Here is an 18,643-nt window from a genome sequence, read left to right on the forward strand (position 1 = left end):
CATGTCCTAAGACACAGAGGGCAGATATATTTCGTGAAGTAATTATTATTATGCTTCCTGGTCCGATGACTTGTCCCCAGAGGTATAAGGGGTTGTTTTCTGTGTGTTGTATTGTACCTCAGTGACAGTCACTTCATTACATCCGCGCTGTAATACCTGACACAACCTGTAGCAAGGGGGTGGCGCTGTTTGTGTTCGAAACTATTTGTATTTTTATAACTATGAACAGGCCATTAAATATCTGCTAGGGTTCTGGGGTACGTGGCCTGTACCCGTGGTCTGGTACATGCATTGGGGCTTTGGCTTTCCATACAAAGCTGTATCCTGCGGTCTTCAAACTCCTCCGCGGAGGGACGTCCGATGCTCTGTACGGAGAGGGGATAAACTGTGGCTCGGGTACAGGAGGACCCAAAACATGGACCTCTAGGGCATCCATTATCCTCTTATTACACCATAGGGCAGAGTTTGTATAAGACAATCCCTTTAAGAGATGGAGCACCACAAACCAACATCTCTAGTGGGTAAAGGCTTGTGCACTGGGGTGAGTCCCCGGCCTGTAACACAATTTATTTGGCAATTTAGTGATACCCAGACCCCCCCCCCCCCCCCCGTGTGCTGCATAATGTCTGGGATATAGCCAATCCGGATGTTCCGGAAAGTCTGCAGGATTGTGGATTTGCAGCATTTTACAGCAGAAGCAAAGAGACCGATTCACAAATGTCACATACACTGCAGAGGATCTGCCTAATCACAGAGTAAGCTTAAAGCAGCAGCGCCACCACTGCTTACAGGCTGAACGTGGTACTGCAGCTCAGTATTATGCACTGCAATACCAGACACGACCTCTCATCACCTGTGGCGCTGTTTTCAGAAGAGGTCACAATTTCCAAATCCTGTACTTTTCCATTTGAAAGGAATTATTGATCTATTCATATAGCAGATTAATAGGTCATTATTAGGGGGGCATAACTCCCAATGCCGCCCCCCCAAAGCTGGACACACAAATGTTGTATATACACCATCACACCAGGCAGCTGCAGGACTTTTTATAAACAGGTTTTTATTTTCCTTCTTCCACAGCTCCATCATTCACCAGAAGAATGATCCACCAATGGCGGACTGAGTGGCACTTGGATGAAGAGCTGACGCTCATCTGAGCCCAACAGCAGGAGACAGAACTCAGAACACAAACCGCTGTAATAGTAACCTCAACAGAGAACCACAACTACAGCCCCGGGTCCCTGCTGCAAAAGCACAACTTGGAAAGTAAAAAAAAAAACCTTATATAATTAACTTTGAGATTGACTAAGGAGGATTGGGTCAGAACCACATGGGCTGGGCACTGGCCATACCAGGAGTAGGCCTATAGTAAAGCACCCAGAGATCCAGGAGAGCCCGTCCTTCAGAGCAGAAAGCATGAAGCTGCCCCCAAATACAGGACGACCCTGCAGGAGGAGGATTCGTATCCAGGTCTTGGAAAACGTAACATCCGGTTTCTAACCAATAAAACGTGTTCCCATGATAAAGATTCCTGAACAAGGACCAGAGGGAGGAGATGGGGAAGGGAGGCAGGTCCAGCGCCGGCAGGTTAATAGTCTTGTTGGCTGCTCAGGTGTGGGATCCCTCGGCCGGGTCTTGGGGGTCCTCCGCGACCTGCAAAACACAAGAGGCTTCTTTAAAAGGAAAAAAAAAAAAAAAAAAAAAAAAAAATATTCCTAAAATATAGAAATTGACTAAAATAAATAACATTTAATTGTGGTCCGCCACTGGGATAGTTACCTCCAGTCACAGACATGTTACACCTACGTGGCATTTTGAATCACTTTTTAAGCAGTCCGTAAAAAAAAAAAAAAAAAAAAAAAGTTTGACCAGTTTTCCCAATTATCTTAAAACCGGTCCCATAAAAAAAAAAAAAAAAAAGTGTTTAAACGGACTGCTTAACAACTGGTTCAAATCGCCACGTGTGACCGCACCCTTAAGGAACAGAACTCAAGGAATACAATCCCGAGTCCCTGCATCATGTGTTCACAGAATTAGCTTTGGCTGGAGCGTTCCTTAAAGTTTCAATCTAGCGGAGCTGCAGTGCGCGCATGAGCCATGGTGCAGTTTTTGGGAAAATATAAAAAGGCACCAGTGTTTTTCCTCAAGGTTACAAATGCAGCGACGCTCATCAAGTGCCCTACATTGTACTGTGGCCGTGCGCAGTATTGCAGCGTCAGGTCACAAGCCCCGACTCCAAGGAACACCACAGGGAAGGATCCGGAGTCATTCCCTGTGGACACTGACTACCCTTCCTAAGGTGGGTAAGCAATCTCACCCCTGCACTAACATGGACAATGGGGCAGTAGCATAAGGCATCATTAGTCTACACTTGCTCTATAACAACCTCCTGGGTCACCAATCCCTACTATAGGAAATCGGCCTGGTGTAACCTCCTAGAGTAGAGTGCAGCCTTGTGTGACACCTACAACGAACCCCAGACAACTCCTTTAACCTAAACCACCCAAGGGGGATCTTCAACTTGAGATATTCAATCTCCCTGCAGAATAGAGTATACAGAGGGCACTGCCCAGAGCTCACAGGGGAAAGGGCACACACACAAAGCAGTGGGACTAGATCTGCATTGAACTTGTATGTGGTTTTGGACAGAACATACAAGAACAGCGCCATCCCCTGCACAGCGCTACAGAATATGTGAGCGCTATACATATACAAATGAATACCGGTCAGCCTCTGCACAGAGAAATTGCTCATCTTGTATAGACCTACAGATCAAAGTGACAAACCTCCTGCAAATGTAGGAGGTGCGGACCCCCCCACCCTCCATGTACCCTCTATGTGTAGTGCACAGCACAGCTTAATAAAAACACACCACAAAACTCTACATTGACGTTAACACAACTTTATTTGAAACTCAAGCAACAATTCACAAGTTGAGTTTTTGGTGGGATATTTTTCTTTTTTTTAATAATAGCGAATGAAAGGGGGGGGGGGGTAAAAACAATTTTATTTAGTTTTACTTGCAAAAGTTAAAATGGAAAAAAATTAAAAAAAAATTATGAATGTACACAGCCCCATGTTGGTCGGGAAAAGAGAAAAAAAAAAAAGAAAATTAAGTTAAAACTTCAAGTTTTCAGGAAAGATTTGTTAAAACAAATGGAAAAAAAAAAAAGCCAAGTCACTCTAGCAAAAAGGCAAAAAGTTTTTAAACAGAGTGCTAACTGGATGCTCAGCCGATTTCAATGGATCCTATACAAAAAAAGAGAAATATATATAATATATAGTGGAAGGACTCGCTCAGCACCGGGAGGGTCTCTACACCTCACACTAGATGCTGCGGGAGTCTGGCGGTGGCCGACGTTATCTAGGGATGTTATTGTAGGGGGGAAAAGATTCCTTCTGCTCCACAGGACGAATACCAAGACGCCTGGGAGGCCGTATTAGGAGTGCAGCGCTTGAGTATTACCTCGAGGGGCGCCCCGAGGACCGCCTTGTCCAGTGCCACGCTTAAAGTTCTGTTGGTAGCCATCCTGAGGAAGCAAGAAGATCAGCAGGTCAGTCTTATTCACAAGACCATGACATGGCCCTTCAGGCTCATTAGCATAATTATAACGGTTGACATTTGAAGGAAGGAGGCCATGGATAACAGATACAAGAAGATTACTCATAGATCCGGGCACCGGGACTGTGTTATGTCCCCGGTTTATCAGGATGGATTCTGATGGGAGATTTCATGGGGTTCTGGGGAAGTTACATTTCTTTATACAAAAATGTTGCAGTTTATTTTTGCAACAAATTTGCAGGTAATGGACTCCATGGCTAATACTTACTCCTAGATTCTGGGACTGTGGGCAGGTGTGAATAGTAGCCATGGGGTCATTACCTGCAAATTTGTTGCAAAAATAAACTGCAACATTTTTGTATAAAGAAATGTAACTACCCCAGAACCCCATGAAATCTCCCATCAGAATCCATCCTGATAAACCGGGGACATTACTCCTAGATTCCGGGACTGTGAGCAGGTGTGATGTCCCTGGTTTATCATGGACTCTGATGATAGTTATTAAAGAGTTGTCCTTACGGCCCATGTTGTCCCCCGTTACACTGCTGATGTATATGGACCCATGAGTTGGTTGAGCATTTGCCTTGCTAGTCCATTCACTACGGTGCTGTACTCTGCCATCTCTGGCTGTGCCACAGACTAGAGGACAGGTGAACGATAAGGCAAATTCTTGACCCCGGGGTCAAATGTGACACCCTTAACCCATGTTCTTGTTATAGGTGGGGGTCCATGTATATCCAAAGACTTGCTATTATCTAGAAGAGGAGGATTCTTAGTACTTACCCGCTGATAGTTGTTGGTGTAATCACGGGGAGCATTGAACTGTGGCTGGGAATAACCGCTGTTTGGAGTGTTGGAGAAGGCCGGGCGGTAACCATCATAACCTCCTGCAGGCACAGAAGCAAAGTTATACAAGTCTACAACACCCAAGGAGGTTACATAGTGAAAGCCAAAAGGAATGAGTCAAATGTAACCTATACAAGGATCAAGAAAAACAAAGCACCCACCTCTGAAGCCATTAGATGGCCCCCTGTAGCCATTCATCAGCCCCCTGCTGCCCCGCTGCCCACCCCGGGGCATCCCTCGGTTGTTGTAGAAGGGTTGGCTGTTGCGGGGAAATCCAGTATTCTGTTGTGCCTGCTGATGCCCAGCAGATGCTTGGTGGGACTGGTCCGATGTTGCATGGTAAGGGTTTACCACTAAAAACACAGGAAAAAGCATTAAATGGCAAAGCTCCAAATCTAGTAACAATATAACCAATAAGCATAACTACAGAAGGATCTGTTTAGGACCACACTCTAGTACTTTACATTATGCTTCATTGCACCTACAGCATCGCTCATCTGCTTGGCCACACCACAGCCCTTATGTTTTAGGCTACAACCTGGACATGAACTATTGTATACCCCTGACCACCAGGTGGCGCCACACTACATAGATTCGCGGAGCAGCATTAGTCTTATAATGCAGGAGCCTTCACTTAAAGGACACCTGTCATCAGGTCTGTGTCACTACTACCTGTTGGAGCAGCTCACATGGATCCCATCCCAGCCTTTAGTTATTTCATACATTATTCATTGTAAAATCATCTATTTTTTATCATGTAAATGAGGCTGGTCACATGATCAGAGGCAGTGATGTCACCCCTGTTACCCCTCCCCTCTCCCCCCCCCCTACTCATGTCTGTGTGTAATGTATAGTAAAGCATGGCTAGTGTGTGTGCTGCATCTGCTGACATGCTGCATCCTCCTAATATACAGGTGAGAGACACAGACATCAGCTACACATGAATCTGACATGTTCTGCTGTAACATGGCTGCCTGGAGCTGCTGTCTCTCTCCTATACACACACACATGCACACACAGGCTGCAGGGGGCGCCAGCACCAGGAAGCACATCATTATACAGCCTCACATCATTACACAGGCTGTCAGTCAAGCACTGGGGGTGTGGCTGTGCCTCCCACTCATGAATAAACTGGACAGCTTGAATATGCTAATGCTTCATTGGACATTTTACAGGTCATTTGCATACAGCTTTAGGACCTCATTGCTTAGGGTTACAGACATGTAGAGGGACAATGAAGGGATAGAGGCAATGCTCTCTAATGGCAGTTTATGAAAATATATTTAGTTTAGGGGGGTTATTTTGCATGACGGGTTCTCTTTAAACATAGGTTTAATTTATGCCTTGACCTTTCATCACATTAGCAGGATCCTTTCCAGCCTGGTGGATGAGGCTTTACCTGTTTGTAGCTGCTCTTGTTGAAGTTCAGATTGCTCCACTTGATGCGGCTGGCCGGGGAACGACTGACTGTAACTGGCTTGGTACTGGTTCTGTTTCAGCGTTTCCGCCTCATTCACAGGCAGGACAGGTGCATTCATATTAAATACCTAACAGCAATTTGTACACAGATTAGGTTTGGTTTCTATAGATTGAGAGATCTACACACAGGAACTTTCTTCCATCTTGATACACTTACAGTCTGCATGGACTGGAATGGAGCAGCATTCACATTGATACCACTGCTGTGCAGCGGCTTGTTGGACCCAGTCTGAAACACCTGAGGTTGGGAAGCAGCAGGAAGCGACGAGGAAGTCTGTGTTGGATCGGTACTTAAGGATAACGATGCCTGTAAATTAGACAGGTTTAAAATTGAAGTCTAAATAATAAGTATGGCCGGCACTTGAGCTGTATAGGACAGATGGATGGTACCTGAATTTGCTCCATGGCATCCTTTTGGGACCTCTGTTCTGTGGGATGAGACGTTTGATACATCTGTGCAGAACCAGCGTAGGCTTCACTGGAAGATACCATAGGAACCTATGGAAGAGGAGACATTTATATTCTTCCCATAGCAAAACACTGTGTGTTACAGGCTGCAATTTATAAAGACCAGGCCCTGGTCAAGCTGCACCCCATTGTAAATAGTTACTAAATGGGTCCCCATTTCGGCGAGCGATGAACCAACAATATCCCCCAAACACTTCACCTGACTCACCTGTGTGCTATCTGGACCTTGGCTGGGCTGAGATAGCCGGGGCTCAGAATGAACTACAAAGAAAAGCACAAGGATTAGTCTCACCACAGCTACAGCGTCTTATCACCACATCTCCTCCATACACTGTAAGAACCTCTTACCTGGCTGACAAACCATCTGTGGCAGATCCAGGCTTTGCACTGGATTCATGGGCTGTGCCGATACAATGGCTGGGTCAATTGGTTGGTTGTCAAAGTCCAACATAGAGTCCTGTGAAGGAAAGTAAAGTGAGCCTCGCACAAAGGGCTGCACTCCATCTACTGGAAAGATAAGTGTAGAAGGATTCCTACCAACCTGCATGAAATTGTATGGACCTTGCATCTGGGCCATCAGATCCTGAACCCTCTGCCTCCGGACAATGGGATCAGGCTGAACTTGGGGGATAGCATTAAGCTGGAGGGGCTCTGGATTGGTAGGGGATGACACTTGCTGTTGCTGGAGTGAGTTTGCGACCTAACAGGAAAAAACACACAAAAAAAAAACAACAAAGTGCCATTAACTAAAGAAGAAGCTGCGATATTAAGTCTTCTCTAGTAAATGCCTCATCTACATTTCCTCCAATCGTAAAATACTCTGTATCCCCTTTGCAAACAGGAGAAGAAGGAATCGGAGGCAGCGCTGCACTTACTTCCACGGTTTCTACTGCCCAGTCGTCCACCTGTTCCTTCTCATTGCTGAACTGGGTTTCCGCCATGAACTGTCTGTTCACAAACTGAAGGAAAGCAAATACAGATTCAGGTTTGGCGTTAACGCATGAAACCCCTGGTCACGTCTTCTACTCCCTACATGCTCTGTATCTGTAGTTTTTTGGTTGAAATTATCCGTTAATCATTTTTCCTTGAACAGTTTCACACGTGGCCTGGGTGAAACCCCAAGGGAAACTAAGAGAAATCAAAATTTAGAAGTGTTTTCCATCACTTATGGTTTGAAGAGTCGAGCTGCAGCAGAACACATGACCCTTGTTAAGGTTGCAAGTTTATTTAGGTACAGAATTTGGTATCCCCTTTATATTAAGCCACTCCAAGTAAAATCTGCATCTGGTCACTCGTGAAGCCTCCAGTTATCAGCCCCTTATCTGAGGGCTGACAGTGCCGTGTACAGTGTAACGTGCTCACTGCACCAGTAACTCAGCAATATGGAGCCAGAATGCATAAAAATCCTTACCTCAGTGGACTCTACTTCGGAGGGCTCAACATATTCCTCCACAGGTTCGGGTTCTGGGGATGAGAAAGAACAGAAGTTGGTTAATAAATCCGACCAAATACCCAGCAACTGCAGCAATTTCCTAGCATATTTTGTTATAACTGTAGACATCAATATCACAATGACCAGGTTCATTGTGTACCAGACAAAGATAAAGTACCAGACACAACCAGCACCATATTTACATGGAGGCACATAATTAAGTGCCTTATTAAGTAACTTATTGATGGATTGGACTTCGGTTGGGACATATTAGGCGTCCCAGAATATCAACAAATTACCGAGCTCAGGTGCTTGTTCTTCTGCAGGCGGCGCTGCAAGGGCTTCCTCCTCCTCACACAGCCCATTTTGGTGATTCGGGGGTGTATCAAAATATCCGCTCTGAAGGATACGATCCAGGAGTTCGCGCACGGCTTTATCTAAAAGCAGCAAGATAAGTTCTGATAAAAAATGCTGGACACACACACACACACACACCAAGCTGAACTAGAAGACCTTGGGTGGATGAAATTCCCCGCTGCCTTGTCAGAAAACTTTGAAATTGACATTAAGAAGCTACATTATTGCACTGAACATGAACAAATCATCTCATCGGCGTCTGATCTGATTTCTAGAAAGAGGGTACACTGTGTGCATCAGCAACAATACTGCTGAGCGGGCAAAAACTGGCAATGGGCCTAGGTCACTGCTGACTAAGGAGGATCCAGAAAAGGCAACACTAGCCGACTACAGATACCAAGCACATAAACCTCCCACCCCGGATTATTCAGACAAATCTTACATGTGGTTCCACAGACGGCCTTATCTTTTCCATCGAGGACATCCCGGAGGTGAAGGGACGCCTGTTCATACTGCTCCGTCAACCTGAAAAGAAAAATAACTCAGATTTTAGATATTCTTCAAGGATCGGACATCTCCAAAACAGATCTGAACCAATTTGATACCTTAACTAAAGCCTGTACTTATGCAGTAGCTGGTGAGGCCAAGTTGGCAAAACTAAGAATCTGAAATGGCCTTCAGCATTGGTTCCATTTACCTTACAGTTTGGTCCCGATCAGGTTCCACCAGTTTGTAAAACTCGTCCAGTACACTCAGTTCCTCTTCAGACAACACAGGGACACCGTTAAGACCTTGCTTCAAGTCGTTGCGGACTTCCTCATCTCCAAGCTTATCCAAGATGAACTGGAGCTCCAGTGCCGTCTTTAAGCGCTTCTGTTCTGCGTCCTCCCGCAGGAGCTGCTCACGACGAGCCGTCTTCTTGATGGTTTTCTGGATCTAAGAGGAGGCAAGACACAGACAGTTATATCCATGATCTGAATCAAGAAACTGGGTAATCCCCTTCAAAGATCACACGGCTTTGATCCCCTAACACAGTAAAGGGGAAAACCATGCAAAACTGAAACTTCACTCAAATTGCAGCCAATAGCAACAATGGGCTGTAGCATCCCATCTTACAGACAATACTGATATACACCTTGGTCCTGCTCACACATAGCATCTAATAGAGTGTAAATTTGCCAGTTCCCTTTAGTAAACTTCCCGATTTGTTCTATAGGTCTTGGCGGGGAGGGGGTGCCCCCTGGTTCCTGGACTATGCCACACTTTGAGGTACCAGAATCATCATCTACTTACATCCTGCCCCAAAGCTACAAAACTTTTTTGAAGCTCACGAGCGAATTCCATGTTGGTCACAACCTCTTGATATTTTGCCACCGCATCCTAAGAAAACAAAAAAAAAGTTTAAAAGATTAACTCGGCTCAAAATGGTCTGTACAGAATTGCTCAATTTGACGTCGCCTCAAACGTATTTCAGCAAGCTGCAGAATGTACATACATAATATAAACTCCCACAAGTGACCTAGGGGTACCAGAGAGGCGCGGAGTTGCATACGCCTCCATATTAAACAGCTGGAGAACACACACATGAAACCACTTCAAAATTTATGCAATTTTGCACCTCTGGCTCATTCGCATAATTTTTAAAGCCTTTTTTTTGTAAAAACAAATGCATAAGCAGCTAAAAGAAGAGCAGCTCCTGGCAGAGGAGTAGGTCAGTGTGCACAGTTTACAATCCTTCGTCCTGGTGGTAGATTTCCTTTAAGTATCTGATGGAGGTTTATACCCAAGCAAAATATATTTAAAAGCGATTTTATTAAACTAGGGAAAGGAAGAGAAGAGTAATCACCAGGGGTCCAACTATTGGGACCCCAATGAGTGCCAAATCTACTCCTATAGGACTGCAGGAAACTCATCCACTTTACATCCAAGAAACAAAAGGTGCTGGACCATTCTTTCCTGCTCCAGTAACATGAAAGGACTTGGTGGTCACACAAGATACTAGTAAACCTCTTTAGTTTTCTCCACCTACCAGTTGGTCCTGATTCAGCCGCTCTCCTTTATTCATCCGGTCCTGGTAGTCATCCAACTTGCCCTGCAAGACATTATATACAATTATAGGGGCTGCAGGTAGGTACAGGCCCGACATAACTCCTGTGCAACCAAGTAAAGAAGCTTCAAAAGATTATAGATAACACATTTCCTAGTAAGTGCCACAACTTCTACCCAAGTAACATGTCAATAAATATGGAGGCATTTTCCTTATATTGAATAACGGAAATGACTAAGGGAAGACATGACCAGAACAAGGCTCTAGGGGTGTTCCCCACAAGGCTGCCCTGCTCTGAGGAGTTGTAAGGGGCAATAGTTTGTGACCCTGATAGTTTTTACAGTGAGAAGGTAAAGAAACCCACATGATAAGAGCAGAAATACCACACCACTGTCCCAGTGTCCAGATTACTACCATTAGCATCCACAGATTATTTTCTAATGGAGAAGAGAAAGTCTAAAAACCTATGAACATCTATGCTGAGATCAGCTATATGGAAAATATACCCAAGATTTGCTGTTTTACATAGGGAATATACAGCATTTGTTTCAGTCCACTTCGACGCGCCATAACTTTTCCATTTAAAAAAAAAAACTATATGGGGCCTAATTGCATCAGTTAATATTCTGCACACTGTACTATATTGCAGTGTATTGTAGATCTATGGCTTCTATACTGGTCTGTCAGACTAATATAAAGATGGCGGCAGCCAGGACCCATCCTGTTAGGAATAAAAGGGGTTGTCCGAGGTCAGGTCATTAAAGGAAATCTCCCATTACAATCCATCCAGATAAACCAGGCACGGTGACTGTTGTCATCTTATATTATCCATGCTTCCTTCCTTCTAATATCAACTTTGATAGTTATGCTTAAAGAGAACCCGTCAGGCAAAATAACCCCCCTAATCTAAATATATTTTCATACACTGCCATTAGAGAGCATTGCCTCTATCCCTTCATTGTCCCTCTACATGCCTGTAAACCTAAGCAATGAGGTCCTAAAGCTGTATGCAAATGACCTGTGAGATGTCCAATGAGTCATTAGCATAATCAAGCTGTCCAGCTCATTCATGAGTGGGAGGTACGGCCACACCCCCAGTGCATGACTGACAGCTGCTCCATGTGCTTGCTGGAGGCCATGCCACCTGCAGCCTGTGTGTGTGTATAGGAGAGACAACAGCTCCAGGCAGCCATGTTACAGCAGAACTTGTGTAGCTGATGTCTGTGTCTCTGTATATTAGGAGGATGCAGCATGTCAGCAGATGCAGCACACACACTAGCCATGCTTTACTATACATTACTCACAGACATGAGCAGGGGGAGAAGGGAAGGGGTAACAGGGGTGACATCACTGCCTCTGACCATGTGACCAGCCTCATTTACATAATAAAGAAATGATGATTTTGCAATGATTAATGTATGCAGTGACTAGATAAAGGCTGTGATGAGATCCTTGTGAGCTGCTCCAACAGGTAGAGGTGACAGGACTAGTGACACAGACCTGATGACAGGTGTCCTTTAAAGAACCTGAAGCGCTCTGGGGGTGTTACCAGAGCCCCTCCTTGCTGCCGCTTTGCAGGATGTCACACGGCAGGTGCACTTTCCCCTCCAACGGTGTGAGATTACATCAGGTAGAGGGGGAGGCAGTGTAACAACCTCTGAAGCTATGGCATGGAGCGGCCTGGCTCATTAGTATAATTGATAAAGTTGATTATAGAAGGGAGAAGGCCATGGATAATATGAGATCCCGCAGTCCCGGTGCCTGGTTATCAGGATGGAGTTCTGCTTCCCTGTCCTGGTCAGTGATGGGACATTACACTATCCCTGCTGTGCTGGGGTCTCCCGGGGCCTTCCCCAGTCTGTAGTCAGGTCTCCGGGAGGTCGCTGCGCCCCACGCGTTACCGCAGGGTGATGCTACATCCTCCATTACACAGGTACACGCAGTGCATCCCGGGAGTTGTAGTCTCCGGCTCCTCGCGCACAGGCCCCGCCCCCTCACACTGGGAGCCGCCATGTTTACCGCGGCCTAGTCCATGTGCGGCGCCGGGACCTGCCCGACACAAAGAGCCGGCACCGCAGCGGGAGCAGAGCGCGGCCGGTGCCCGGGACACACACCAGGAGCCGCGCCGTGCATGCCGGGAGCGCGATCACATGACCCGCACCACGTGCTACACACAGAGCTGCATAATAAATATCTCCTCCGTGTAACCCCCCCCCCCCCGGAACCGGGACTACAACTCCTCTCCCGGGTCACACTGAGGGTAGTAGTGTCATCTGTCCCGTCCACAACCTCCCGAATCCACCATGTAATGTGTAACGCCACACCCCTGGTGCCGCTCAGCTGGACCCCCCCTGGCCCATACAGTACCGCCCTGTGCCCCCCTGGTGCCGCTCAGCTGGACCCCCCCTGGCCCATACAGTACCGCCCTGTGCCCCCCTGGTGCCGCTCAGCTGGACCCCCCCCCTGGCCCATACAGTACCAGCCCTGTGCCCCCCTGGTGCCGCTCAGCTGGACCCCCCCTGGCCTATTCAGTACCGCCCTGTGCCCCCCTGGTGCCGCTCAGCTGGACCCCCCCTGGCCCATACAGTACCGCCCTGTGCCCCCCTGGTGCCGCTCAGCTGGACCCCCCCTGGCCCATACAGTACCGCCCTGTGCCCCCCTGGTGCCGCTCAGCTGCCCCCCCCCCCCTGGCCCATACAGTACCGCCCTGTGCCCCCCTGGTGCAGCTCAGCTGGACCCCCCCCCCTGGCCCATACAGTACCAGCCCTGTGCCCCCCTGGTGCCGCTCAGCTGGACCCCCCCTGGCCCATACAGTACCGCCCTGTGCCCCCCTGGTGCCGCTCAGCTGCCCCCCCCCCCCTGGCCCATACAGTACCGCCCTGTGCCCCCCTGGTGCAGCTCAGCTGGACTACCATGGCCCATACAGTACCAGCCCTGTGCCCCCTGGTGCAGCTCAGCTGGACTACCATGGCCCATATAGTACCAGCCCTGTGCCCCCTGGTGCAGCTCAGCTGGGCTACCATGGCCCATACAGTACCAGCCCTGTGCCCCCTGGTGCAGCTCAGCTGGACTACCATGGCCCATACAGTACTGCCCTGTGCCCCCTGGTGCCGCTCAGCTGGACCCCCCCCCCTGGCCCATACAGTACCAGCCCTGTGCCCCCTGGTGCAGCTCAGCTGGACTACCATGGCCCATACAGTACTGCCCTGTGCCCCCCTGGTGCCGCTCAGCTGGACTCCCCCGGTCTATACACTACTGCCCTGTGCCCCCCTGGTGCCGCTCAGCTGGACCCCTTGCTCCTTACAGCACTGGCCCATTACACTGCAGAGACCCTCTAATAATCTGAAGTCTGTTCTTAATCTCGGCAGATCTCAACCCACTTTGAAATTTTTACAATTGGGGGTCACAATAATATGAAAGTGTTACAATTCTTGCCCTGGGGGTTGTATCCCTCGACTGCAGCACATTGCATCTTCCGCTTGTGCAGACCGTACGCCATTGGTAAAATAATAAGTTTATTCACACAAGGCGGATTTATTTCAGAGAACCCAATCCCATGGTCTATATGAGACTTCCCAATATCCCTGCGCAGGTGCAGGACGCGTCACCCGCCATATAATGCGGCTAATGGAAGATCCACCAGTCCCAACGTAAGGACAATCAGTGCAAAACCCAATAAACCAGCCCAGTGTCAGCCAGAACTGGAGCCCGGCCACTCACAACCCCAACCACATGCAGGTTCAGGAACACCAAGGGTCAAGGTCATGGACAGACAAGGTCAGACACTGCAGCATCTTCAAGTCCAACACTTCCTAGGAGATTATTTCCCTCCGTACACCCCCCACCCGGGTTACACCTATAGAGGATCTCATTCAATATAGTAGCATCTAACAGCCATCACCGCCCCAGCCTATAGCAGAAGAGAACTTATGTCCATAGTTTTAAGTTCCCGCAGCCCAAGAGAATGGGACAAGTTGTAGAAGCATAACCCAACCATAGGGCTCTGTCCACACGCCAGTAGTAGCTTCTGTGTCTCAAGAAGGAGGCGGCACCCATTCTATATTCACAGGACCCCCAACATCTTATTTTGCAACAGTCAACAAGAGCGTGCTGCAGGTTATCAACGATGGGTCACAGCTTCTCTATAAACCAGTGTAATTGCCCAAAATGTACCATCCATGTGGTAGAGGCCTTGCCCAGGAGCGTAATGTAGCTGCATGGTTCTTGCTCACAGGGGCTCAGTACGCACCCCACCTGCGCCCCTGCACTGATACACAAAGGGGCAGATTTATCTTAATCTGATGCACCTTTTTTAGTTGTATTCTAGTGACTTTTTGAGCTCATTGGGATATTTGCCACATTTTTCGGCTCCTTTTTCCAGCATTTTGCGGTGTAGCAGTTTCCTGCTTTGCCCCCAATTTGTCTTTGTATTTCTCCTCCTTCCAGATCTTTGCGCCTCATTTAATATTCATTTGCATCTAAAAGGTGCAATTAGTTGGGCAATAACGCACCAGTCCTGACAATACGTAGGAAAGGCAATGAATGGCATGATTCGCGCCTTTCTTATTTGTGCCTAATAAGACAACAAAAAAAACCCTGCATTTTGACAAAGACCCCCCCAAAAATAGACTCAACACAAGCGCAAAAAGAGCTCAGAGGAGTAGGAAATAAGATAAATAACCCCCAAAGACTGGAAGATCTGATGACGCTTCTTCAGCTACAATATACAAGAGGGCAGCGGAAATGTGACCAGTGTATGAGATCCACAGTAATGAGGCATTTTCCAGGAGTTACTACTCATGGCCTCTACTTGGGCTGCGTTCACACACAGCATTTAGAAAAACAATTCAGGTGCAGGAGGAGTTTATCCTGATCACAGATTAGTTTACATGGAGACACTTGCCATCAAGAATGAGCACATTAGGGAACATTTATCATGTGCCCACCCACCAGATACACAAGGAGGGTCCTGTGTACAATTCTCTGCATGTATGAAAGCTCACGAGCTATAGCGAGTGCGTCCCTGCCCTGCGCCAGCCCTCTCTGCCGTCACCTGACATGGAGGCGGCATAAAGGGGGAAATGATTGTAATTACAGGATGTGCAACTTTTTCAACAAAAAGATTGCAGTCTACAGGTAAAGGGGCATACAGTTGGAGATCCACCTTACGTGTTACAAGGCTGCGGAGACATGGGGGCATTTATCAGGGCTTCTACAGCAGAAAACTGGTGTAGAAGTCCAAAAATAGCAATTACGTGCAAAAATGCCAGTAATTTCAATTATTCCACCCCCCACCCGTCAAGATGGCACAAGTGGCAGAATAGGCCGCACGCTGCGTTCCTGCCCCACATCTGTGCACTACCTAGACCACCTTCAATATTTCACAAGGGTTTCTGCACATAACTGCAACAGCTAACAGCACCAGGAGGCCCAAGCCTCAGATGCGTCCAGCGGTGGCAGAGGGATGGGGCTTCCATTATATATTGGCGCTAGTTTTTGTTGCAGTTGCATGTGAGTGGCTGTAGCAGGATGGAACGGTGCACGTTCCTCCTTTTAGATTCCATACACTGCTGCCCAAAATCTATACCAAAAACACTGAGCTGATCCTCCTTGTGAGTCTTCAGCCTAAAGGAGATGGCAACAAGTGTGAAGCCAAACAGCACAAATGAGACTACACATTCCCCAGGCAAAGTGCGGTTAGAATTGCAGCGGCACATGACTGGGGATTACATTACTCTGCCGCCTGCGGGGTGATGTGCTCACAGGGAGAAGCTTCTAGAGCAAGGCTGGCACATGGAGTGTACACAGCAGGTACTACCCGGGCACATCGATACTACACATCATTCCCTGCCCAGTACAAACCTTCTTCTTTTCAAGGTTGCGGATTTTCTTTTCCAGGACCACCAGGATCTGTTTTATGGCCTCGCTCTGAACATTTCCAGTCGCTGTGGCCTCGCCGGAGCCCGGCACAGCCTTGCTGCTTGTGGCTGAGGGCATCTGAGAAGGAAGATGTAGAGATTATTAGTACAATCCTGCACACAGATGACAGAGCTGCCAAGTCTGCACTATAAGGCGCTCTCTCGTAATATCGGGCCACAGGGTCAGGCCTTGGACCACACGAGCAAAGCCCAGGACACATACAACAGCAGGGTCTAAGCGAGACCCATTATCAGCACATTTGGTACCAGCCTCCTGCATCCACTCTAGTCTGAATTGAGACCAATCCTCCTCGACTATTCCTATGTAGACATCCCATCAGTCAGATAAAGGACTGAGGGCGTCTCATCCCAGCGAGGGGCTCATTGGGCAATACAAGGGTCTCAAGCGTCAAACACTAAATGTTATGGTCACAAACCAGACAAGTGCTGGGTATGATCACCGGGAAAAGTTACAGAAACGGGATGTGCTGGTCAAATTGTTAACAGGGTGGTCCTGATTATTGCACTTTTTTGGACATTGCTTCCTGGGGCCCATGACAGATGCAGTTTTGGTGTCACATGTGGAAGAGTCTCCACTGATATTAGTGACAGGATAAACCCCATCATCATTGCGGAGCAAGGAAGAAAAGTTTCCTGACTTTACCCAATTACTTTAGTCAATCCAATATTTACCAGCAGAATCCATCCTGATAAACCCCAGGCATTTACCGATAGATCCAGGAACCGTGACTGTGGTATCTTATGCTGCTTATCCATGGCCTCCTTCCTTCTAAAAATCAAGTTTTATACTTATGCTAACGAGCCAGCAGGTCTCTGGTGGTGTTACTAGAGCCCCTCCAAGCTGTAGCTTCACAGACTGTTACACTGGGCAGGAGCACTTCTTCACTGTGTGAGATTACAGCAGGCAGAGAGAGTGGGGAAGTGCTGAGACAGTGTAACAGTTTGTAAAAGTACAGCACAGAGGAGCTCTGGTAACACCTTCCAGATCCCTTTTGGTCCATTAGCAAGTTAATTATAAAAGTTGATTTTGGCAGGAATAACAAATATAAGAAGATCCCACAGTCCTGGTGCCTGGATCTAGGAGTAGTGTCCCCAGTTTATCAGGAAGGATTCTGAGGGGAGATTTCCTTTAACCTCTGACCCAGATTTAGTATTTAGAACATTTCTCTCTGATGTGATCCTAGGTGTTCAGACATCCCAACCCAGCAGCATCAGCACCATGTACAGCAACTCTGCCGGCCCAAACTAAGGTATCGCACGCTACGGCTGGAGCGCAGCTGTCTGAAGAGTGTATGGACAACACTGGGCCACAGGGCATCACTGGGGGGCACTGGGGGGCAACTACTACCCCAATTATTACCCCATGGACTGCTCATCTTTATACAATGACCCCACAACCTGGACTTAGTGTCTATTAATATAGCGAGGGGTCAATTTAAATATGCAAATTGTATGCATTTGTGCTGGCAGACAGGCACTTCTAACGGGAAGCAGTGATAAAACCTAAAATACACAAAAAAAACAAAATTGCTGATAGTATAAAGTTCTACTGTAATAAGTTTTCCCCATTCTCCTCCTATAAGATGCCCTCCTGCGTTATCGCAAAGAGTAAAGGTCAATGTGAACAGACCCCAATAACACTGCGGTAAATCAGAAAAACCGCATCCCCCGACCCCAGAGTGAGCGGAGGCGACAGAACCGCCTCATACAAAGCGGAATCCATCCGCCGGTGCGGAAAAATATATTCCGCATCCGTCCCTTATAAAGGCAGCGCGGCACCGGATACCGGCCCCTCCGCCGCCTACTCCCGCCCCACCTTTCAGGGTCTCCGCGGTGTGTCGGTCACGGGGCCTGAGCGCTGGTCGCGGTGTGAGGTTGAGAGAGGAGTCGCCGCCGCCACTGCCGCCTCACCGAGCTAATGAGGCCGAGACACAGGAAGCGGAGGGATTTACACAGCCGGGGGCCTGAGCCGGGCTGCCCGCCGCCATGCCTGACAAGCGGCCGCGTTTACCTGCTCTCTCCCGCTGCTCTGAGCGTCCCGTTGCGGCATTTCCAACTCCGTAGACGCGTCTTTTCCTCACAGTAACCCGTATAACGCTAATATCGAGTAAAAATCGCGTCAGGCGCCTCAGAGACAGCCTCAACGGACAATGGAGGGCGGTAGGCAGGGCCCCGGACAACAGTAAGGGGAGGGGATTATACCTCGGAAATGGGCGGGCGTATGCTAATAGACTTTACCAAACCACGCCTCTTAATTAAAGGGGACGCGTTTTGAATTTTCTTTTCCTTTTTCTGCCCCATTTTCTTCCTTGTTTACTGATAATTTCTTACCATTTATATGACTGGAGTTAAAACTTTGAACCGGGAGAATTGGGGAGGCCCCTAATATGCCCCACATACTGGTATGTTATAGCCGTGGGCCTTGACCCACATTAGGGTCCTGCATGTCGCGGCCTTGGTGTGCTGGAGCAATGGACCCACCATCTCCTACTGAGACACCATCATTGGATTGT

The 18,643-nt window shown here is 47.9% G+C and overlaps 1 protein-coding gene across 4 annotated transcripts; it reads right to left on the reverse strand.

The window, feature by feature from the left end:
- Window positions 1–1,102: 1,102 nt before the first annotated feature.
- CAPRIN1 (cell cycle associated protein 1) lies at window positions 1,103–18,265 on the reverse strand. 4 transcript variants are annotated; one of them, XM_072119081.1, is made up of 19 exons: window positions 18,142–18,265; window positions 16,054–16,188; window positions 10,174–10,236; window positions 9,438–9,524; window positions 8,842–9,080; window positions 8,587–8,669; window positions 8,087–8,224; window positions 7,767–7,819; window positions 7,231–7,314; window positions 6,897–7,055; window positions 6,704–6,812; window positions 6,564–6,616; window positions 6,278–6,385; window positions 6,045–6,194; window positions 5,808–5,955; window positions 4,570–4,761; window positions 4,346–4,449; window positions 3,467–3,530; window positions 1,103–1,653 (listed from the first exon to the last, which is right to left on the reverse strand). In XM_072119081.1, the coding sequence occupies exons 1-19, from the start codon at window positions 18,178–18,180 to the stop codon at window positions 1,589–1,591; spliced, it is 2,073 nt and encodes a 690-aa protein (XP_071975182.1). In that variant the 5' UTR covers window positions 18,181–18,265; the 3' UTR covers window positions 1,103–1,588. The 4 variants fall into 4 exon arrangements, with proteins under 4 accessions (XP_071975182.1, XP_071975185.1, XP_071975186.1 ...); XM_072119084.1 differs by lacking the exon at window positions 18,142–18,265 and adding an exon at window positions 17,947–18,106 and having other exon boundaries at window positions 1,105–1,653; XM_072119085.1 differs by lacking the exon at window positions 1,103–1,653 and adding an exon at window positions 2,887–3,249 and having other exon boundaries at window positions 18,142–18,264.
- Between the last annotated feature and the right edge of the window lie 378 nt (window positions 18,266–18,643).

Source organism: Engystomops pustulosus, chromosome 7 (genome assembly GCF_040894005.1).
Source record: "Engystomops pustulosus chromosome 7, aEngPut4.maternal, whole genome shotgun sequence".
In the NCBI taxonomy this organism is placed as follows: domain Eukaryota; kingdom Metazoa; phylum Chordata; class Amphibia; order Anura; family Leptodactylidae; genus Engystomops; species Engystomops pustulosus.